General features: G+C 31.8%; 1 protein-coding gene across 14 annotated transcripts in view; it reads right to left on the bottom strand.

Annotated features, from left to right (window-relative positions):
• The window catches only part of LOC119634776 (AF4/FMR2 family member lilli), a 302,476-nt gene that overhangs the window by 99,945 nt on the left and 176,914 nt on the right, over nt 1-25,617 (bottom strand). For all 14 annotated transcript variants that reach the window (XM_038029132.1, XM_038029133.1, XM_038029131.1 and 11 more), the window contains one exon: nt 5,245-5,617. In XM_038029132.1, coding sequence (XP_037885060.1) covers nt 5,245-5,617 — 373 coding nt within the window. The remainder of the gene's footprint in view (nt 1-5,244; nt 5,618-25,617) is intronic.

Genomic DNA, 25,617 nt, shown 5'->3' with positions numbered 1-25,617 from the left:
TGGAACATCTAGAAGGAAACCTCAGACAACTCTCAAAGTAGGTATATTCTTAGCCGGTATCAAATTCGGAATAAATTTATTCACGCCCGTCTGTCCATCTGTAAAGTATCAGTAATAACGATTCCCCGTTCGCAAAAGTCAGAATATTAGATCCAATCGTTTCCAATCATTCCAAGTCCTTGCATGCAAGGATTAAAATGGTCAAAGAACGAGTCCACAGCCCAAATAAATTGAGAACATTTCCGCTATCTGCTCGTCATTCATAAGCTACAACTCCCGCACGATTAAAATTTCCCCATACGTTCTACAAGATGGAAAAAATCAGCTACCCGTGAAATAGATAAGACAGGATAAGATGAAAGTGGAGGGTATCGGTCACACTCGAATATAAATCTCTTGCTTGCGTTTTTATGTATATCATTGTGTACCGTTTGCCTGGGAATATATCGTGGAGAATATCAGTTGGTTTGAATTGTATTGCAAAACTTCTAATTGTGAATTTATCGGGGAAATTAACTGCCACTGAAATTTCGGAGAACAGGACTGTAAGAAAAAGCATACACTTATCGATGCAGTTGTGAGCTCATGAACAAAAATTAAGTCTAGTTTTAAAGGCACTTTTCCCAATACAACTAAATAGTGGTAGTACGCTTATGTTATTTTAATTGCTTGCATTCTCCTTCTTCCATACATATTTTTTATTCCAACTTCAAATTAAATTTATATTTTTCACTTTTGAAACATTTTATCAATGTAAGCGATTATTTAACTTCTAATTCTTATATAACTGAAAAAAAAATAAAATAAATTTATAAAGCTCTGCATAAATACTTTCAAGGAACTTTTCTTCTTTAGAGTAAGTCTAATTCAAATATAAATATTTATATATATATATATATATAAGTATATAAGTATATATATAAGTATATATATATATATATATATATATATACGTAGAGAAACAATTGAAAAACTAAACAAACAATATAAGGTTCTAGAAAAATATGGCAGAAATATAAGTGACAGAGCATGAAAAAATATTCTGTGTGTATACATGCAACACAGCTAAGAAGTGTGCAATGTTGCAATTTTTCCTACTTTTTCTCCCCATTTCTTTAACAAAATCAGTAGTGCGCAAATGCAAGGATGTATAACAAAAGATAATTTAAAAAAGAAAAAAAAAAAAAAAAAAAAAAAAAAAAACGAAAGGATGAAATGATAAACGTTTAAACAATAGACGGGATACATAAACTAAAAGAATGCACGAGGATATGGCAGCCAAAAAATATGCTGCAGAAAAGAGATTTGCAAAAAATAAAAAAAAAAAAAAAAAAAAAAAAGATACCTAAAATATGTAATGTGTGTAAATGATGTGATAACATTACAACACACTCTCAAGGGATTTCTTCTCGCATTGCATGAGACTTATATGAGAGGATTAGATAAGTAGCAGTAAAAAATCCTAAAGCGTAGTAGTAGAGGTATTATACTTAAAGCCGTTGAACATAACAATAGAAAGAGAAATCTTTTTAATAAAAATACCAAAAAAAAAATCAAAAAAACAAAAATGAAAACATTATAAAATCTATTTCAAAAAGCTTTACTTAAGTATATATATATATATATATTTTTTTTTTATTGCTTCAAGTAGTAAAACTTTATTTATGAAAGTCGTTTTTAAAACAAGTCTATGCGATGTAAGAGCACTTAAGCCGAGTTCTTAGACTGTCCAAGGAGTTTTAATTAACATTTTGTTATTCTTTCACGTTTCCTCTCCGTCTCTTGAAGTATGCTATATTTTCATTGTATTTATGAAGACACCAATATGTTGACTTTATTAATGCGTTCGCGTTAACGTTAAGCAAATTATTTTGAAAGACAAAGGAGTATCTTCGGTACCTAAAAATAAGCAGATGGTACGTCTCAAACTAATTACTCTAAAAACTTTTTTTTGTTATTTTATTTTTTTTTTTTTTGCTCTTTACTTTGATTTAAAAACTAGAGAGATAGATAGATAGATTTTTGAGAATTCAGCAAAGAAAGAAAATAAGTATTACAAGATAGTGAAAAGTTTTACCCGTTTATTTTTTTTTTTTTTTTTTTTTTATTCATTTAAAACTAGCATTGCATACTTGTAGGATCATTTATTAAAAGTTTCTCTGAAGCATACTTTTCAAAGTGACTGAAAGTTTGCAGCATAAACGTTTTATTCATTTATATTTTAGTTATTGCCATCTTTCTCTCTTTCTTTTTTTTCTACTGCAGAAAGTGGAGAATATAAAATTGTGATTAAATAAGTTTCAAATGCAGTGAAAAAAATTTAATTTTCTTGAAATCAAGAAGTAATAACAGCGTAAAGAAAAATATATAAAATGAGGAAAAACAAGGAAATAAAAAAAAAAAAACATCAAAATGTTCAACGATAAATAATACATTGACAGCAAACATTAACGGGGAGAAGGGGTATAAATATCAGATATAAAATACACGCGCACATATACTTGCATACAATAAATTAGTAGAAAGAGTAGCAAGAATAGCAGAATAAATATAAACATTGTGCGAATTGTGTACGCGGCAGGATAAGGAATGAATGTTTGCGGTAGCAGAATGGTAATGGTTGCGATAAATTGGTAGGAGGGGTAGGGTGCTTTTTACTTGGCTTTATGCTTGAATGAATAGTATTTTCGCTTCTTTTTTTTTTCCTTTTTTTTTTTGTTTTTTTTTTTTTTTATGAATCAGCCGTTGTGTGCGCTTTCAAGGAATCAATTTTTTTATTGTTGTTGTATTTTTCTTCATTTATTTTCCGTCTATTGAAAGGGGCGACAAACCGAATAAGAGCATCCTCGATTTAAGAAAACAAAGACTTTTCCATTGACTGTGTATTCTTTCGAAACAAATCAAAACTTATGTGCAGATGTTGAAGCATAATACGGTTTCAATACTTTTTAGCGTGTAAGCTGCTGTTGCTTGGGATAATGTTTTCAGTTATTTGCAAAAAAAGGAATTTTCAGTTAATGCTTTTTACTTATGTATGCAGGTTATTGTTTTTCAAAAAGGTGTGTGTAAAACTCTCCTTAGAGAGTTAAGGGTACGCACGTATATATATTAACGGAGTCTGGGGTGTGCGCACGTACATATACATAAATATTTAATGTTTATTGAAGATCTTGAATCCTCAAATTAGTTGATTTGTTGCTATCGGTAAACAGGTATTGAAAATAAAGAAAATGCTTTTAGTAAGATTAGGTTGAACTCCTCAAAAATAAAGGTGAATAAATTCCCTAATAGCTTGAGAATGATTTATGCATGTCTTGACAAATTACTAACAATTGTCGACATAAGCTTTAGCTGAATAATTAATCAAAGTCGTTTAAATAAATGTTCAAATATTTTGAATTGAAAAATGTTAATAAGAAATATGTTTACATTAAAATTTATGATAAATGTGGTAACTAAAGTGATGGTTATGCTATTATAACCCAAACAATTCTCTTAGGACTCATCAAGAGATGACAAGTATACGAACGAAAATTGTTCCCTTGGTTAATTTCAACACTTTTAATTTGATTTAAGTCAAAAATATTTTATTTTAAATAAACACGAATATCCTCAATGTCCTGATAATCATCGGATTCTAGTAACTTTAAAAGTGAAAATAATTTTGTCTAAGTGAAATGAGATTTTCATACAAAGATATTGCAGGATATAGAAATAGAGTAGAATAGCGTTAAACCTGGGTCATATCTTTTTCCAATAAATGTGTTCTTTTCTAATCCTCTTCAGAACGTGCGAAAGATTTAGAATTCAGTCACCTTTGCACTCTGCAATTATATCACTTGAATTTTGAAAGGAGAAGACAGGACCAGGATAAGGCAGTAATGCTTGCTGCATTAGGGATTTGAATTGTTAGTGATTTCGCTTATTTTTCTTCCGCTAACCGTCCGATTACTTTCTTAAAACCATCACAGGGATACTGTTACTCTATTTAGAAAGTTCTGTAAAAAGACTTTTCTTCTGGTCAAATATTCTTCTAAAACCTTTTCCAAATTTTATTCGAAATGTAGGTTCATAAATATATCCAAGCACTGCCTTAAGATATTTGACGGGCTAAGCAAGCTTTCGAAATTTTTGATATGCCAAAGAGAGAATAGTTCGTCTCGATAGGTAGCAAGCAAGTAAAGATAAATGAAAGATAAGTTGTTTGGGAGATATTTACATTTTGGAAGCTCAGCTCATACTTTTCACAAAGATTTATTTCTATGTAAGGGACCATGAATACTTATTGTTGTGCTACAATGGGAGAAAGTTTATACGACGCAAAAAGACTTGATAGCATCTTATACGGTACAATGGCTGTTTATCAAATTGTACGCGCTTTGGAGACCAGGTGGAGACCGTTTTTTAATATGCTCCACAAGCTTCGAACCCTATCTGCAACTGGTTTTTTTTTTTATATGGCCAATCACTTAGCGGATACCTCCCGGTATAAGAAGGGAAAAGTCAGAAAGGAATACTGAGAGAGAGAGAGAGAGAGAGAGAGAGAGAGAGAGAGAGAGAGAGAGATGGAGAGGGAGCGACGCCAGTCTAGTGGGCGTGTGGCTAATGAGGCACCCACTACAGCTGTTTCATTGTATTTCTTATATCAATTCCTATGTCAAATGTATGTGTGTAAGGAACTAGCGGTAGGTGAAAAGGGTAGCAAGGGTTGATTTAATTCATCACGTTTAAAACATTGTTACTTAGTACTCTATTACTTAGTGTCTTCCCTAACAGGCTTGCAATTCAACTAATTTGCCAGAAGGAGAAGTGCGTCTTCAAAAAGACTTAACCTTTTCATAAAAATGTTCTTTTAATATTTGTATTAAAATTTTATGAATTTTCTCCTTAAACACACTTATTTCGATAAATATATTCAAACTTCGTTAGGAATAATTTTTGAACGGATATTCGAAGTTTTAATTAACATTCTAACGAAACTTCCAGCTAAACTTTGTTTCAACTTGTAAAATAAGAGAACTCATCTCTGACCAATCTTTACAATTAAGCAAAACTTTGTTTCCATCTCAGATATAAAATTAAGCAAAAAAAAAAAAAAAAAAAAACTATTTAATCTTTCTGCAATTATTATTTTAAATATTCCCAACCGTGTATTAAATACGTACATGCGAATCAAAAAAAAAAAAAAAAAAAAAAAAGGAGAAAGAAAAAAATTCAAGAACAGAGACAGAAAAGAGAATTTACCTTTGTTAAGCATTAACGTATCCATGGGTTGTGCATGTGATTGCTGCGAATCCATAAAACGCTTATGATGCAAACATGTAAACGAACTTAAAGCTGCAGGTATGCTATTGTTGACGGTATCCGTGGTTAATGATGATGACGATGTTGTCGCACCAGATGGCGTTGATGCCGCTAATGCCGACGTTGGTGCCGTAGCTGATACTGTTGCTGATGACGAGACGGGCGGTGTATTAGAAGACATTGTTGTTGACGGTAATAATGACTGTGATGACGATGACAACGCCACCGTTGTCATAGCTGCTGCTGACGACATGCTAGAGGAGTTAAATCCACCGTTCTCGTGCGTTGGCATAGTTAACGTCATATTAGGAATCTGTGTAAATAAAGATGTGAAAATTTTTGCTTAGTTTCATTATTTATTTTACATTAAAATGTAAAAAATTGAAACAAAACACAAAATAAATTTTTTTGAAAAGAATTTTTAGCTTATGAGACTTTAAGGCGAAAAAAAAGGGCAAAAAGAGTTTTCCATAGAAAAATTTTGTTAATTTCTTGATATTATCAAGTAATAGCCATAATAATAATCATAACGCGAAATGAGAAAAACAATTTTCATAGATTGTCGAAGTATTTTTGATCGGCAGGTTCTGTCCATGGCGAATTAGGTATACGTCTAACAAAGGCTGTAGAGATATATTGAGTCCTCTTTTTTTCATTGAAATATTTTTTTTACTTACTTCCTTGTTCAAAAATGGACTTAAGGGCAAATAAATAAATACTTTGTAGCGAGAAGCTAACACATTCAAGAATTTAGGCATCAATAAAGATTTGTCATCAAATGCCATTACAGCCTCAATATTTTCAAAGAGTGCAAACTTTTCGCAAGGCCGACCGAAATATAGTTACTTCAGTGATGTTACTTTTGCCGTTTCCGAAATGATGCAAAACTCTGGATTTAACTTTTGCCTATCAAAAGAGAAGATTTACTAAATTTAAACAAAATCGTATTGACGCCATGATGCTGAACGCTCCGTTTAAGCGAATTCAGCGATTGCTTGAGAAAATATAAAAAACAAAGCCGAAAACGAACCTGCATGAGATAGCTGACACTTTAATGATATCAAAAGGGAGTTTATTTACTACTTTGCATGAAAATTTATCCACGAGAAAGCTTTCTTCGGAATGGGTGACACCGGATTGATGACAACCAGGTTGTTTAGACGAAATAAAAAGAAGTTCGTCATGCGACATGTGGCAATTGATGAAGCATGGGTTTATGACTGCGCTCCAAAGTCAAGTTAGCAATCAGCCAAATGGCAAGCAGCCAAAGGGGAAAAGCTGCTCAAAGTAATCGAGAGGCCAAAAGTCGGCTGAGAAGTGTGTAACGTCCGTATTTTGGGGTGCGCTTCGCATAATATTTATCGGCTGCCTTAAAAAGCGATAAAGGATCAATAGCGTATGTAACATATGCCGTGTTACATTCGCATCTTGTAAAAATTAAGAAAAAAAACTGCGAGCTAGACCGGATGTGATATACGTCCGTAACATAATGCGGTGCTTTATGAATATAGGACGGAAGTACCATCCTATACCGGAGCGAACACAAAAACAGTTTGGCAACCATTTCTTTACAATTTGAAGATTTCAGATTAGACGCTCTTTGATTACCTTGCTCGATTCCGGTTGCGAAATTGAATAAGGAAGATTATGAAGGAGCGAGGCAATAGCCCGCGCTTAATATTTTGGGCACATGAGCGGACTTCCTTAAACTTAGATAGCAGAAACCGGTCGTCACAGTTCAATTCGCTATCTAGACTGCCAAGAACTTTGGTTGTCATAAGTCAAAGTACCTAGATTTACGTACTATCGGAAAACATAAAGCGTTTTGACATAAATATAAAGTATGTTAAGGGCACGCTATAAAAAACAGTGTCCTTAGATCTTCTCCATATCTTATAAAAATTCAGTAAATTTTTCAAGTAGAAGATTAAAAAGCACTTATATTACAGCGAATAAAAATTTCAAGCTACCCTCCGCACATTTTTTCTTAGTTAGTTTTTATTACATTTCCCTCGCTGCTTGTATAGTTTCCAATTACGCTGATATATTCTCCGTCAAGGTCAAAAGGGGTTTTCGCTTTTGCTGTGAAACTACTACTAGCACAACATAAACCTTTCACCATTTCTTCCTTTTTTTTTGTTTTTTTTTTTTCTTGCAAAAACATTCTTTGCATTGCATGTCAAGTGTCAAAAAGGTCAAACGACGAACAGTGCTCTTTACTGTTACATTCCAACAATTTAAGTAAACAAACTAAACTAAAAACTGCTTTTCACCAGAAAAGATACACATTAGGTAAAGTTATGCTTGCACACTTACTGCAACCGCTCCTCTCCGATCAAGTATCAAATCGTAGCAACTTTAACGTATTGAAAATGGAACACTTTCAAGACAGTCACCCACCCACCCGCTCGGCCGCCCTTCTTCTTCTCATCTTCATCCCACCATGTAAGTAAGTAAACTTATACCACCTACTTTTTATACACAAATAAGAAAAAGAAATTCTTTTAACAATAAAACACTTTAAAATGAATGAAAGGTAAAAATCACACAACTACGAATACGATAACAATAACAGCAACAACAGCAACAGCTGCGGTAATGGCATTAACTTAAAATAAAACACGTCACGATTTTAGCCACATTCCATTTATAATAAAAAGAAGAAGAAGAAGAAGAAAAAGAATTAATAATAAAGAGAAAAAAAAAACAGAAGAAGTGGAAGCGTCGTCAAATCTACATGAAATCTCATACCGGGCTATGTATGATTCGGGCTTACCCATCTAAAAGCAAACATCTATTGTGTTGATAAATAGAAAATTACATTTCTTTCCTCTCACCAGTTGAACGAAATTTGTTCAGATTCGTTCCACTTTTCTTCTGCCCCTTTCTTTATACGGTACCATACTCTTTATTAAAGCGCATCGATTCAATTTTATCCCCACAACAAAAGAATATTTCTACACTGAAACTATTTAACTATTAGCACCAACAAAATACTATATATACCGCTAAAAAAAACAAAAAAAAAAAAAATATCCAACTGTTGTTGTCGGTAAACAGAAAAAGTAAAGCGAAGCTACAATTATAGAGAGGTAGGTAGAGGAGAGAAAGGCTAAAAGAAAGAGAGGGAATAGAAAAGTTTTTCAACTGTCAGAAAAAAAAAAACTCGAAAAAAGTTGATAGACTCTATCATGGAAAACAAAAAAAACAAAAAAAAAGAAACAAAAAATATAAGAAAAACAAAATAAAAATAGAATTTGAAAGAAAAGGAAAAAGTAATTTTTAATAGAAAATTTTGCACTGGATTTAGTGTTGGTAATGATTGTTGCTGTTTTTGTTGGCTTTCTGTCGTCGCGCACAGTGTCAAGTTGGCGTGACGACCACAATAAGAATGGAAACATTAACGCAACTGCAGCAACAGTCATCATATTCTTATGGCATTGATGGAAGCGACATTTTTTTTTTTTTTGCGCTTTTTGATATAACTTCTGCTATCAAGACGTGAACGTGTGAAATGTGGCAACGACCTTAATAATAATGAAATGAAAAGAAGCAAGAAAATGAACAATACTTGGTTTTATTTTCTTTCATTTTTTTTTTTTTTTTTTTCTTTATCAAGATAATAAAAGAAAATTTAATTGAAATCGATAAAATCTTTAATCTGTTCTGGAAGGGAAATATCTACGATAATAAAAATATATATATATATATGTATATATATATATAATATAATTTTTTTTTTTTATATATATATATATATATATAATTTCTTTTTGTAACAATAAATGATTGAAAGCAGAATTGAATTGATTGAAGGGAATGAAATGCGTAAAATAAGAAAGCTTTCAATTTAGATACCACGGTTTTAATGCTGCCTTTAAGGCTTATAAGTTTTTCTTTTAACTAATGTTTTAGATATTTGAAGGTTTCCTTATGATACTCTTATCTTTTTCTCAATAGAAAAAACTTTTAGTTTTTTTTTTAAATTATTATTCTTTTTAATTAGACTCGTTTAAATTTTCTTGGTAGCTTAGCTCTCTTTAATCATCAACGGCGCAACTTCTACTATTTTGTAAAAAGTTTATAATTGAAGATGAACAACAAAATATTTTGGCAAAACATTTTTAGAAAAATAGAAAGTGTTTGAGAATAATTAATGTAATAAAGTTTTCTAACAACACTTCAATATTTCATATATACATATATACAAACATACACGCGCATACATGCAGACAAGTCATGACATCAATAAGAGTCAGCTACTTTTCTACTCAAGATATCTTGCTTTTATATGACAGAAGGTTGATATAATTAATTACGACCTATCTATCTATCTAACTTTGGTATTGGTTAGGGGATCCTATTTTTCATGTTATGACAAATCGATAGTTTTAGGTGAAGTCTTTTCCACTGATTTTTTGTTGTTTGTTTTTGAGTTTTTAGCGCCTTCTACGGCATAAATTTTTTCAAGTAATAATAAAACCACTTACGTTTACTAATCAAGATCGTCAATGAGTAGTAGCTGATAATTAGTGTCGGTTAACTTACTAATAAAATTTGTAAACAGTTAGCATTTGCTTTAATAACCCAATTATTTGTTACTCACTTTCTTATTTCGTAAAAAATATATAAAAAAAAAAAAAACAACAAAAGATCTGATCAATTTGAAAAAGGAGAGATAAATAACAAAACTTTATGCCCACCTTGAGATGAATGTTCGATATTTACTACTTCAAAAAGCCACTTGTCATTGTCGTTAAGTGTTTTCTTAACTGTTATAGCTTTTTAGACATAGCATGATTCCATTTACCATACTTGAAATCAATATCTGTTTTCTTCAAATTTCTTCCATTCGAAGTTTAAATCATTTGTCGATCAATCTTAATACTTGTATGCTAGAAAGCGACCGATTTATTTATGCAAATCGTAGGCATTTCTAGAAGCCAAAGGTTAGATAATAAAACAAAGGATTTTAGTATCATAAACTGACTTTAAAGGCCGTTCTACTTTCCTATTACAAAATTTTTCCCCATAAGTACAAATAATTTATTGCATACGTGCATAAGATGTTGTGGTAATTTGTTAGCGGCTTACCCAGCACCCAGCACCAGCATGTTTAATTACCATTATTTTTAACAAAATTTCTTAATATTATAGGTTAGCGCAGTCATTATCTGCATCATTATCGTTGGCTACAATCAAAAAAAAAAAAGAAAGTTTAGTCTTTCTCTCTCCCTCTAGAAGACCAGCAGAAATATTTCTTGTCGCCGCTAAGATTTTAAGTAAACGTAGTGAAAAATTGTTTCTTGGGGCCGAGCTGACCCGGCCAAAATTTACTAAAGTTAATTTCCTTGCGCCAAAGTTGTTATCAGTTCTTTGCTATTTCCTGCGATAAAGTAGTATGTGAAAGAAAATAAACCGATCTAGCTCGAGTTTACTAAAATGAATTTCGTTATCAAAAAGCTGATCCGTTTCACATATTTTGTCAATAAAAATTGGACTTTACTTTAGTTAAAGGCTTATATGTAAAAGTGGGTGACAAAAAATAATCCTACATCATCCAAAAAATTACTTTTTTAACATCAAATGAGTGAATGTGGATCTATTTTTGGTGTGAAAGATTACAAATTAAGAGTTTTTGGTCATATAAAGGCCTGCACTCTTTCTCATTATATGCGAGAAGGTTCATAAAATTGATAGAAATTGCTCAAAACAATTACTTGGCGATTTCTGAAGAGAAATTTGAAAAATTGCAAATACATATCACATGACAATAACACATTCAATAGGACAACACGATCCAATACAATTTCAGGGCTCAATTTCGTGAAAAACATCTCAAACTGTGGAACACAAAAGACCTGTATGCACTTTAGATAGACAGGGAAACAAAGCGATAGACAAGCTTAAATCGATTCAAGAAAAATATTTAAGCTCCTCTATCCACCTACCCTAAGTAGTCTATAGTGTTTCGTAAGTCGCCAAAGCCGCGCAAACTTAATGAAAACCGCACTCGAAGTGATGTGGGATATAAATCTCTATTCCTGTCAATTATAAGCGATCTGCAAAAAATTATTATTGATATGCAACTTAAATGTTAACCATATATGGCAATTTTTTACGAAAACGATCCGCTTTTTAGAGAGTCATAAAGTAGTATCTTTCCATACCAAGATCACTTTAATTATTTTTAACAAGCATTTAATTCAATTTTAAATTAAAAACTTATTGCCTACAATGTCGGATTTTTATCTAAACAATCGTTATAGAGCGTTCCGTGACAACGTTTGTTTACGTTACGCTTGTTAATTCGATTCAAAATCTAAGATAAATTAAAACTACTCACTATTGGACTACTACGTTAATGTGCGTAGTTGAAAGTAGATTTTGATATTTGTTGAATAGTTTTATAAACAAAGAACAAGAATTAATTTATTGGACTGTATTCCTCTGATAATGAGTATAATAATAAGCAATAACCAATTGCAACACTCTTGGCGCCAATTATCGTTAAATTTATAGTGAACAAATTGCAATTACGTGCAATGTGAACGCAATCAATTGCTTATAAATAAATTACGATTAAAATCATCATTATCAACGGATTTCTGCATCGCTAAGAAAATTGAAAAGAATACGAAAAAAATACGTTTTTGCATTAAACCAACGGAACACTCCTTCAAATATTATATAATATTAATGCTAAACGTAAAGCATACAGCATAAGCGTTGCGTTACAACGCACCGTGCGGTGCGATGCGGTGCAGCGTGAAGTGATTTGATTCGATTCTCTGTATTTGTGTCTGCATGAAAAGCAATAAATTGTTAAGCAGCTATTAATAAAAATTCCAATCATGAAAATTTTATAAATGTTAAATACAAGTTAATATCTATGTAACTAATGCGCGACTACTATAATCAATGTTATTAATAATGTTTGGCTAATTGAATTTATTGCAAATAAATAAAACAAAAAATTAATAATAATAATATAAACGACTGCACACAACAATACCAATCCATTAATAATTCGTATACATCTATGTAAAAACAAAAAAGAAAATAAATTATATATAGCGAGATATTATCGAATAGTGTTTCCAGGTTTTATTTTTTTATTTTTTATTTTTTTTTTTTGCAAAAATGAAAACCGCTATCAAACTTTTCATTCTAATACGATATAATCGATCAAGTGAAGAGCCGCTATAGTGCTTATAAAAGCAAATTAAAGAGATTTTTTAAAAAATATTTGATATAAAAATGTTGAGAGGAAAAAATAAAAGAAAGAAACGAAAAGTTTTTATTTAAAGCAATCGTTATATGATTATCACCTTTAATGTCATATTAAAAAAAAAAAAAAAAAAAAGTCGCGTGGCCGTCACGTGTCAGGGAAACGGCCGTTGAACGATGGGAAGTAAGAAATTCACAAAATAAAAGACTACTTAAAATGGACATAATTACGTCTTAGCGTCGAATTTTTTCAAAAATGTTCATGTTTGGAATCTAATATTTACCACGCAATAAATAGGACAACATTTTCTCAATATATATATATATATGTATGAAAGAAATTGCGTATTTAAATCTTGCAATCATTATTCACTGTCAGTTTTGACTTGTTGTTTCATTTTTTTTTAAAACTTAAAAGTGCTATAAGTTTGAAGAAAATGTTACATTACCGTGTCTTCAATCGTCAATGCGAGTCAAATGATTTATTATTTCGTTAAGTTAACTTTTAATAAAGTTAAGTTAACTTTTAAAAAACAATCTCATATCCGTTTTCCTTTAGCAGACTAGAAGGTCTATATGTCAGAGAAAAAAAAAAGTCCTATACAATAGTTTCTATATCCTGCTCAATTACATCACCTTACGAAACCAATTTCCAAGGAAGTAATACGTTAAGGGTTTCATGACTTTACCAAACGTTTAATTCTATTGGTCGTTCAAAGTTTTGAAATGCTCTTCCCCATGACTATACCAACTCTATCACTAGTGCCACACTAGTCAAGTCTGAGTATATATGCTGTTCTTTAGCAGTTTATGAGTCTTTGAATTCTAGTTAACATTTAACCCTTTTATCAGAATTCAATTTCTTGAAACACTTGATCTTTATTTCATTATTTCTATTGTCATGTATGGTGAATAATACATTATTCGATGAGTTTTTAATTCCTCTGTTAGTCATCAACTGCATAATGCATATGTATGTAAGAGTCTTCTTCTTTGAGAAACTTAGAGCATTTCAATGCGAATAGCCAGAAGTGAACAGACTGTTTTGCATGTCATTGAAATGATAAAACCCATTCAATTGAAGCAAGTTCATCCTACAGAGGTAATTATGAATATTCACTTATTCAACCAACAAAAAGACAGCTGCGCGTTAGGGTTGTTGAGATTTAATGAGGCGAGCCGAAGTGTTCGCATTTTAATCCTTCGAATTACCGGTCATGGTAGATGTATATTTAAATCTGTTCATCTCTTATGCCTTTCAATAATTTAGACTATTTTAAATAAGAATGAAATAATGCCCACCGTGTGGTATTATTAAAAATAAATGTAAGCAGTGCGAGCATGCACCCCATGCTGTGCAAGTATGTAGTTTGTACGCATTACAACTTATGTGGCTTACCACTCACTCACATTAAATATAACCTCATATGAGCTCTCACTTTACTATAATGTTTTTCAAACATTTGCTTACACGCCCTCAGAAAAATCTACTACGAACCGAGTTATGAAACCAATTTTGTAATTTTCAGTTCGCAACTCTTTGTCGATTAACTTAGCAGTTATTGTAATTGATTTGAGAATTTCACAATTCTTCATGATTTCACTTCGATATTCGTACGTAGTATGGCCTAGAGTATACTGATGCGACTACTGCCAGCTTGAAGTTACCCAAACGTCTTTTGTCATACATTTTAGGACAATCGAAGGGAAAATGTCGACATAAGAGACATCCTTCGAGCCCATCTACTACTTCGTTGATCTAAAAATTTCCATGGTATTCCCATTGTAAATTCGAGTGCTTTCGATCGATCTATCAGTAAGCCTTGTAAGCTATTGCGTCGCCAAGAGAACTTTGACGACAATAAGAACTATTTCCATGTTATAAAGCTCCAGCAGTAACTTATGGAAAGGCATAAAGGGACAAATGACTAAACGAATTCTTGTGAATAAGTCGCATGGACTGGCAATTCCCAGTTAATTGCTTCCAAAGCGTCAACGCGGTTTTGCTTGATATTCTGGGCGTTCTTTAAACAGTATTGTTAGTAGGCTTTTTAATAATCCAGACTTTTAAGGATCACATCCCTCTGGTTTCGTTAAAAATCGTCTATCCGCTAAAGAGATTCGGTTTGCCCATGAATTTCTACGCTTGGGTTCCTCAAAATAAATCCATTTTTAAACCCCAGTAACGATGCGACGCACAAAATACTTTCTTTTTAATTTTCCGGGCAAAGAAAAAATGCTCTCGCAAATCGGAGTTTCTAGATACAAAACACGACGTGTTTAATGCAATTTCAAACTATGCTGTTGTAGAAAACTTGTATTGTTGTGACTTGAAAATCTTTGTCAAATTCCAACAAGAGAATATGACGCCAATGACGAGCTTTGAAAAGTAACCACATTGTCATCTAAGTCCATCTTTGGACAAGTTCAGGGTGAATATCTATATATTGGGTATAGCTGTGTACTGAGCGACATCATCACAAAGACATCAAAAGGCTTTGCGGTTTTCGAAACTCGAAAACTTGATAGTTGGAGAGCATTATTATGGCCATTGCTCTCGCATAACAAATTTGACGCAAACTTATAAAAACAATGAAAAGGAAATACGGTCTAGCTGCCCTGCATGATTAGCAATCGGTCACAACACCACCCGCTTAAATATAAAAACGAGCACATTATATGAACAATGCGCTTCGCGAAGTACCACTTTTTGTAATTACAATAAATATTCTAGATAGTATTACTAACCAGATAAGACGACAGGCGGTCATGTCTAACATCGACTTACGGTGTTTTAAAATAGTCACGAGGATGTATGCATAGCATCTAAAGAATATTTTCTTTGAAAAGTAATTTAATTAAAACTAACTGGACAAATAAAAGCGAAAATTAAACAAAAAAAAAAAAAAAAAAACAAAAAACTTATACTTGTACTTGAAATAAGGCACAGACTATATATCATTTTTAAAGGGAATGTAGACATAAAAATGCAAATAAAAATTTTCTCAAGCGTTCGCTTTAGATAAGGTAAGAGACTTCTTAGGAAAATTTTACCTTTCATTAAGGTAAACTCTTTATTCATAAAGTTTCTTATTGCCGCCCTCTTCGCTAAACGAAATAATCATAATTTAGAATTCTATAACACAAACTCACAGTTAAATAACATTAATTAAATTCATTAGCTTTTAAACACTTTTACAACACGACACTGCCTTCAAAGTCATAAATCTTCAAGGAAAGGAAATAAAGTAGGGGTTTAAGAAAGGCAGAAAGCAAGACAGACAGACAGACAGACAGACAGACAGACAGAAAGACAGACATGCAGATAGATATAAAAAAGAAGAGTGAGCGAGCGTGAAGTTAAGTAGAAAAGCAACTCGGTAACGAGAGATCCAACCAAATTGTTTATACTTAGGTTATGCAGTTAGTTAGTCAACTTTCCATAGAAAGACAAAAGAACTATTTTTTTTTTTTTTTTTTTGTTTTTTATTATTTCTATTTAACAAGGATAAACCAAAGAGACAGAATGCACAGAATACGCAAAGAACACAATATGGCGGAATGAACGAGTGAACGAGTGAGTATTAATGTTCAAACGCCATGAAAATGCAAACATGGAAGCAAAATAGGCAAATGATGGCGCGAATGTAACGGAAGATATAACCGACACTCTCGAGAAATTCGACAATAAATCATAAACCGAAAATGCCACACATAATAAGAAATCAGATATAACAAACACAGTATGCACACACACACACACACACACACACACACACACACACACGCAAACATAATACGCAAACATAACACAACATAATCATAACGATTAAACTACAGCATAAAGAGATGTGACTCCGGCTATGCTGGCAATGATGAAAGTGAGTAAGTGAATGAATGAATGAATGAATGAATGCAAGAAGAGTGTGTTGTGCAGTGTGTAATAAGTTAGTTATATCTATACGTGTGTATGAATAACGAAGAATACTTAAAATGCAAATGATTTTATAAAAGATAAGCAAAACAAGTGAAAAACGAAAAAAAACGAAAAAACGAAAAAACAAAAAAAAAAAAACACAAAAACATGCTAACAACAATAAATGGAAAGAAAACTTTGTGTAAATGAATAAAAAATACCAACAACAACAAGAACAAGAACAACAATAACAATAAAATAGGGAAAGAAATTTTAAGCAACACCCTGCCACCAATGGTTGAATGTTAACCAAAAACAATGCTATCTGCGCGCCACATACTTACGCACACCCGTTGAGACACTAAACAACTACAAGTTTTTGTCTTATTTTTTATTGCACGCGTACTTGTACACACATACACACACACACACGCACAAATGCATAGAATTTTACACTTGTTGTTGGTTACTGCCTTACTTACTAACATACAAAACTTAGTTGGTTACATATGTACCTACTACTTGGATAGGAAAAATTGCTTAGCTGAAGAAGTAGAAGAAGAGACAATGAAATCATGAAAAGGTTTACACATCCTGCAATACACTGTCAAGCCTCAAGCCATAAACCAAAAGACACACACAGACAATAAAACAACAGGGATACACAGAAAAACAAAGACAAAAAAATGTATCCACAAAACCGCTTTGGAATAATGTTTCGCTCATGTAGTTGTTAACATAGAAAAGAACCTAAAACTGACCTTAAACGAAACAATAGCAAATAGCGTAAAAAACGCCAGTAGCTTAATATTTTTAAATCTACACACACAAACATACCATACTTATATGCAATATATAGGTACATACGTATGTGATACATGAAAAAAAAATTTAAATAAAAAAAAAAAAAAAAAAAAAAAAAAAATATAAATAAAAATATTTTTTAATGTTTACACGATTTTTCAAGAACCTGAAATTTCATTGCATTCTAGGGGTTATGGCGTGGAATAAATTGTGAAAAAAAAACGAAAAAAAAAAAAAGTTTTTTTTTTAATTACCACAGAGCTAAGTTTGTGCATTTTTTTCATTCTGTTGGTTTTGTTTTTAGTAGCAGGTGCTTTTCTCGCAAGCTAAACCATGTGTACTTTGGCTAATACGTAAATACTTGTACAAACCATCCATAACACGAAAGCATACACGTACACGTACACGTACACGTACAGAAAACAACATTAACAAGCATCATAAGTGTTGGAGCTTTTATGCTTGACAGCATCATAAATTTATGGTGTGTTGTATTAAATGTTTTCAAATCTGTGAAACTTTACCAACGCAAAATGACTTATATTAACTTCCACATAAGCGTACACATTTATATATATATATATGTATGTATGCTTGTGGAGATGTGCTTGCACGTAGGTGTGCGTATACGTTTTATTTAACAAATTCAATAAAAATTAAAAAAAAAAAATGTGCATAAAAATGTCATAACACACATTAATTAGCTGCGGAAATTTATGAGACTGTGTGGCTGCTATTTAAGGTTTGCTTTTTCCTTCTTTTTTTTTTTCTCCTCTTTTTTTTTTTTTTTTTTTTTAAGCTAACACAAAGCACTTATGACTATTATTTATGAGAAGTTTAGTATAAACAAGTTTAACTCTAAATTTTCATTTTTCTTTAGAGATTTATTTATTCATTTTTTATTTTGTGTCGAGATTTATTTTCGCTATGATATGTTTATCGTGTCTGTCATGATTTTAGTAAACACAATTCATGTTAATTATGTCGGAATGATGTTCAGCAAAAGGTAATGGTATAGAGTCAGCTCACCTTTGTGAAAATAATTTGTTAATTCTTAACTTCGTAGGGAATACCAGCTAATGCGATATAATAAAACATAATATAATCCCAGCCAGCCCAGAGAAATGGGTCTTATCTCGCTGACATTTCGAGTCAGCTTAACATAGGCATGTGCAGAGACCGACAAGAGCGATTCAGAATTTGCCGTTTGTTACGTTTCGTTAAAGTCACCCATATTTTTATGGCGGCTAGACTACAAAAAAAGGTAAGAGCCAGCGGAATTATAGAATCGATAGGAGGAATCCTAAGAGAAGGAAAAAGAAAACATGAACGATTCATTGACTGGCAACAACAATCTCCCTAAGAGCGAATTAACTGCGTGTATGACTGAAAATAGTTTGGATGGTAAAAAGGATTATTATGTGGCTGGCGTTCTCCAATGTACAAACGATTCACATGTTATCCTTTAGTTAGATTGAATTAAGCCCTTTTAACGTTGTCTACTATTCACCACCTAACATGGAACCCTGTCGCTACGCGCAGTATCATCTAGAGCAGATGGAAAAAAGCTGTTAATCAATTTATGTTTTTTTTTTTTTTAAGGGAAGCCTTTATAATTAAATTATATGTTATGGGGTAAATGGGTTGCGCTAGGCTGACTATGAGCGCCGCGGTTTATTAGGTTTTGAACGTATTCTCCCAAAAAAAAAAAAAAAAACGGGCTTAGAAAACACAACACAAAATTATTGCTTTAGTCAACGACTGCAATTAAGCAAAATAATGCAAACAAGACAATCATATGATAATAATAGTAATAAGGTCATAGTATACGAAATGCTATTTAGTTAAACTTGAGAAATTTCGCTTTTTCAGGGTAACTTCGGGGTAACTTATATAAGCAATGTAATTAACTGGAAAAAAAAAAAACAAAAAATAAAATATTAAATCAACTTATGAACTAAGTGTGTACATAACAAATTGAGTTATTAGTAGGCTTGCATTCATGCATTCAATATGGGCGTGTTTGCCTTATAGTACCTTGTAAAACCAAATCGCAAACAAACAAAAAAAAAAGAAAAAGAAAACCAAATCTACTAATCATATACACACCTTCATGATATCATGGAGTAAAGGCAAAACCAAGCTTGAAAAGCAAACAAATGAAACAACAACCATAACAACAATTATTACAATGACTAAACAAGCACAATAACAGGAACTTTTGCACCCTCTTACAAAAGAAGTTATAAAGTCATTTCCCCATTTATCTCAATACTTTACTTCTCAGCGCATATATATATTCATATACATATATATATATATATATATGTACATGTGTGTTGCCCTCTATCTTTGCAACTATCCATTATATATATATATTAACCGATAAACCAAATTCAACGAAGCGTACAATATTACAAGGCAGAGCAGGAAAATTAAACATAGACAACAACAAAACAGATAAATGGTATTGAAAAATGACACCGTTAAAAACTGGAAATGCATAACACAAAAATTCATAGAATAAGATAAAAATAAAGCGGGTGATGCATAAGAAGAAGAAAAATAAAAAAGATTCTTTTGTAAGGTAAAAGAAAACAACAAAATTACAACAAAAGTGTATACGAAAGCTTAAATCAAAATCCCTTCGTCTCGCCCTTCTTTCACTTCACCGCATATCATCCAAAAAGATGTTGAACCAATAACAGAAGCCAAAATATGAACATCAAATACAAATAAAATGAAAGAAAAGAAATCATGCATGCTCGCCTGCCTGCCTGCCTGCCTGCCTGCCTGCCCGCTTGCCTGCTTACCTATGTAGGCAGATACATGCATATGTGGCGCAATATTATACAAAGCAACACCAAAAAATTTGAATAATTTGCTTTGGCATATGTATTCACAGCAACTACAGCACAACTACAAGCAGTACTAGCTGTAGTAATAGCAGCAATAGCAATAACAACAACAACAACAAAAGTAATAATCTTAGTTGGTAGTCGAATAACTACAACAGAAACAAATATTTTGCTTCTTTTTTTTTTTCGGATACATTTTTCCGAATACAAGAATAAAGGGAGCATTTGCTGCTTACAATTTTTAGAGCAATATACATATATATATATGTATATATATATGTAAAAAACTTTATTTTTTATATACTTGCTCGTATGACTTTGTGTGTGCGCGTTTGGGTGTTTGCGTGTGTGTGTGTGTGTGTGTGTGTGTGTGGACGCGTGTGCATTTTTGTATAAATTTACAGTTTTATGTGTGTAAACATATGTAAACTTTTGCTACAAAGTCAAGCTTCAGTAGTTCAACTAACTACTACTGTTTTTCGTTAGTACCCCAAGTATCTAACCGTATGTATATCTTTCTGTATATCTTTCTGTCTTTCTATCTGCCTGTCTGTCTGTCTGTCTGTCCGTCTATTTATATAGTTTAGCTTCATTTCATTTTTAGCACGTATGCCTGGATATATTTATGTGTACCGGCGCTGCCGTTAAACTCAACTTTTCAACTTTATTATTGAATTATTCGTAGATTAAAATTTACTATTTTGGTATATGTGTGCGCATTGAAAATATATAATCATATGTCCTACCGGCCATACCGTCTACGATTATTCTTTATATTTGAATGACTGAGCGCAATGTAAACAAGAACACTACTAACAACACAACAAGTTTTTAAATTGGTTAAATACGCGTAAACTATGATTATTTTACTTGTGGCTTTCTGTTTTTCTTTCACATTTTATTCATTCTTAGTTTCATGTATCTTTTAAGGTCACACATAAATTATATGCAGCAATACTACGTTAAAGATAATTTATAAAATTTTCCAAAACAGCGGGATATACATCAACAATGATTTGATATAAATGTGTACACATTTATTAGGTTTTTATATCCTTTACTACTACCATCACTACTACTACTACTACTACTACTGCTTCAACTACTCTAAGGCGCAACAGTTTGCAAATGCTTGCGGCTAAAGCAAAAAAAAAAAACAAAATTAATAGATTGATTAACTCAACACTACGTTTAGATGCAACCTAAGAATTGCTATCCGCTTATACTCACGCTAACACCATTTATTTTATAAACTATCGAAATTCAAATAAAAGTAAATTTATCGCTTTCATTGATGAAAGTTGAATGGCATTCAATAAAACGATGTACTTGTGACTTGTACGTATTCGATATATTTGCTTTTAGTTTAGCAGGCGTGCATCCAACTACATCCTGTCGAAGTTTTTATGGAAACTTTAATAGAGACAATTATGAAAATGACTGTAATTCAAGTTCCTGCATAAGCGTAAAGCTAAAGGGATATGAAGTCTCAAGGAATTTCCTCATACAAAATTTCCTCAGCAAAGCCGTTGCATATGAGGATTTATTTCCTCTATTACCATAACTATAGACAACGTAAGAACAAGTTGTAATAGCGAATGTTTAAACCCAGTTATAACGTTAAACCAACTAACTGTCTATGTTTCATCTAACGAATAAAATAGCAATTATTGTTCGCGAGTGTTTTCATGTAAGTAAAAAAAAAAAAGAAATAAATAAATACAGACAAGCAATTCCAGGCAATTCCAGAAATCATTAGACCTAGTTTTTGAAATTCCTGATCATTCTTTTCTTTAATTCTTTTCTATAGAAAGTTTTTTTTTGTTAAAAATGCATTTTTGTCAAGGACGGCTACTTGTTGGGAATTATTTTGCTTTGAGCTTTACTTGTTCTTCAAAGCTGGCTTTCTTTGCGGAAAAATTTTTCTTCAGACGAGAGTTGTCTAAAAGGAGTTTTTATTTTGCTTCATTATTATACACCGTACACAAGGGGAAGGGATGTGTTCATTTTTTCAAAGCGTTTACAGCATATGCAAGGAATCCTTAGAGGACCTATATATATATATATATATTTTGGTCGACAATTAAGAATGTCTGTATATTCGCTCATCGTTGTATGAGTCTGCGGTGGTAACCTTGCTCCCGATCGTAAAAGTGAAGGTGTTGACCTCAAATTTCACAACTACGTTGCAAGTTCTCTTGGAATGGAAGATGGGCCAATCAATCAGTTAAAGAACATTTATACAGTGGAGCATAAATTTAAAATTTTTGTAATCTCTGTACTACATGCTGTTGTCATCCAACCTATGAATTCTTATACAAACTCTTACAAAAAATTTGGAATATACACGCAATTATGTAAGTATAATAAATATATAATACTAATAACAAGCTTTTACATAATATCTTTCATTTCATTTCGTTTGCGAAGGGAGTTGAATAACACACTAGACTGTTCCTAATTAATATGAATTTGTTTTGAACATTAAATCATTTTGTAATGGATTTCTTTAGATTTGACCTAAACGACTTTCACACATTATTCTTTTCTGAGCGTTTTATTATAATTTATGATCGCTTTTATCATACATAACTTTATAAAGTGATGGGCTGGCTTTTTCGCTTCTAAATGAAATCATTTATCAAGATCATAGATTTTAACTTAGTTATAATTCTTTTTTAGTTGTGTTTTGCGCGTCAAAATATTTGTGTTTCATTTTTTGCTTTTTTTTTTTGTTTATTTTTTTCTTCTTATATAAACAACGTTCTTGGGGATTATTAAACATAAAAATGAGATTTTAACGCCGATATAAACGAATTTACATAAATACTTGGAAACTATTTAAAAATTACGATAAAAAAAAAAACTTAAAACAATAAATTTTTTTGTGTTGTTTTTACAAAAGTAAAGTTTCATAATATAATGATATGAGAAGAGTAAGAGTATAAGTATGCGAAGCAACTTGTTTGACAAGACTTAGTGTTAGTTGGTTTATGCCTACATATAAAAAGACAATGAGACAAAGTTTTCGACATATCTGCTATAGTGTAGTTTGAAAAAGCTTTCTCCCCAAGCAGTTTCGAATAGTTTGGAAAACTGCTATAAAATGTCTTCTTTTTTTTTTTTTTTTGAACTATTGTGAAGATTTTTATACCAATTGTTACATGAATCTGCAAAATAATTGTTACGGATCCAATGTTGTAAAATAAAATGTAAAATTATGCATTTAAAAAATTCGAATAGACACAATACAAGAAAAAAATTCGCAGCGTTATCCTCAATAAATGATCTAGAACAGCATACACATAACTCTCTCTCTCTCTTTCTCTTTGGCAATACGAACTCTCTTAAGAGGGCGTATAAAAGGGGACAGTGTGTAGGTATTCTAAAAAAACCACATTCTGACATTTGTTAATTCAACGATCAGTGGAAAATGAGCTAAAATTCCGAATAACTTCGCTATAGCTTATAATAACATTTCAACTGAGGCGACAACGTTTCACAGGCCTTTGGAAAATTCCAGGGAGTTTGTGGTGAAGATGCTTTATCGAAACCGGCACCAGGCCAATGGTTCATTCCTTTTCGTTTCGCATATTTGGATGACGACCTTGTGTCGCCAAATCGTTGTGAAAGCTAATGAGATTTGAAAAAAATTGACGAAGATCAGCATATTTTTTCTGACAATACCGTTGTGGAATTAAATATTGAACGATTTTCATAGAGATGGACATATAAATAAACTTGATATTTGGCTGCCACATGGATTGGCAAAGGAAAATGCAACGAACCGAATTTTCATACACGAATCGGTTTTAAAGCGAAACGCAATTGAGCCATTGCTGAAGAGATTGATAACGGGCGATAAGCAATCGTACAACAAGAAAGTATCCGCTACAAATTGAATCAATGGTAGTTTTACATCTATGAACTTTTCAACCATAGAGAAGCATTGTATTGAACGTATAGACAGACTGATGGGCATTATCTAAGGACAAGGAGTAAATTCCATACATAAATCTGTGAAATGTAAATTTTGTAGGCTTGTCTCCAAAAAAATAAAAAAAAAAAAATTGATGACCATTCTGACCGTAAATATCCGTTCAACTAAAGCAAGGCAAGGGTTAGCTATGCTTATATGAAGATAAAACAATTTTTGATTAACTTCAGTCAATTAATAAACAAAGGAAACAAGAACGGGATCACATATGGTTGTTTTAAGCATTCAGTTCTTGGCTTTCTTTTTGAAACCTTTGAGTAGATCATATTAGGAGCGGAGATCAGCTTTGCTTATGTCGTAAATAAATAGAAAAAAAAAAGAGGAATTAATAAAAAAGGTGAAAAAGTTAGAATAGGTAAGAAGTGACATATGCATAAGGAAGGGAAGATCGCTATTGTATATAACATATATAGAGTGACGTGACTTGCTTGCTTGCTCTGCCTTCCAACACCTTTTTGTACATACATCGTTATAGGAATTTAAAAATTCGCGAAATCATATAAAATTTCTATTTGAACTGAAATTTATTCTCGGCTCTTGTGTTAATTCGTTTCTTCTTCTTGTTCTTCTTAATCAATTCAATAAACTTTTAATACGCGCGATATTGTTGACTATTTACACTTTCTGTCGTTGTGATTAGTGATTTGCAAATTTACCCCTTGGCCGAGAAGGTATAACAATCGAAGGCATACTTAAAGATTTGATCTCGCTTCAGTTATGCTATAAAACCCACACAGGTTTGGCATATTATTAACTCATTAGTGACTTAACTTGGCTTATGCGTATATATATATATATATATATATATGTGTACATGTATGGAACGTTACTTAAACCACAAAATTCTTGAAAATCATATTTATTAACCTAACAAAAAAAAAAAAAAAAAAAACCAAAAAATTCTTAAAAATCATATTTATTAACCTAAAAAAAAAAAAAAAAAAAAAAAGGAAAAAAACAAAAACAATTTATGATTAAACCATAAAATAGACTAAAAAAGAAAGAATAAACATACAAGAGCCCTAGTTTATTGCTGGCATGGTTTTAACTCTGTCTTTACAATTTGCCATCAAACTCATCGAAACTCATTTAAGATAAATAGGAATGTAACAAAAATAGAACGTAACAAAAAGATACGATAAAACAACAGGCATATTGCTGCAGCCCAGTAACAACAACGTGATCGCGCTATGATAAAATATAATAATTGAGCGTACATTTTATTACATGACTATCGGGGCATATTGAGTAAATCGAACTGGCGGTCGATGTGGTTGGCTATCAAACTATATGAAGAGCTTGTATCCATCCAGCAAAGCACACACACAATTAAGTTGGCTGTCGATCCCTATGGCGGAGATGTGACGGCAGGCTGGTAGTATATAAGTTGGCGCAAATCGTCTTAATAACCTTTTATGGCGTTGGCAATTCAGTTGCTTTAACTGAGGAGGACAAAAAAAAAAAGACAAAAATGAAAGAAAAAAAAAAGAAAAAAAAAAAAAAAAAAA

This window comes from Glossina fuscipes, unplaced genomic scaffold, assembly GCF_014805625.2.
Source record: "Glossina fuscipes isolate IAEA_lab_2018 unplaced genomic scaffold, Yale_Gfus_2 3, whole genome shotgun sequence".
Classification (NCBI taxonomy): Eukaryota; Metazoa; Arthropoda; class Insecta; order Diptera; family Glossinidae; genus Glossina; species Glossina fuscipes.
Note: the sequence above shows the minus strand (reverse complement) of the source record. Positions and strands in the feature narration are given on the sequence as shown.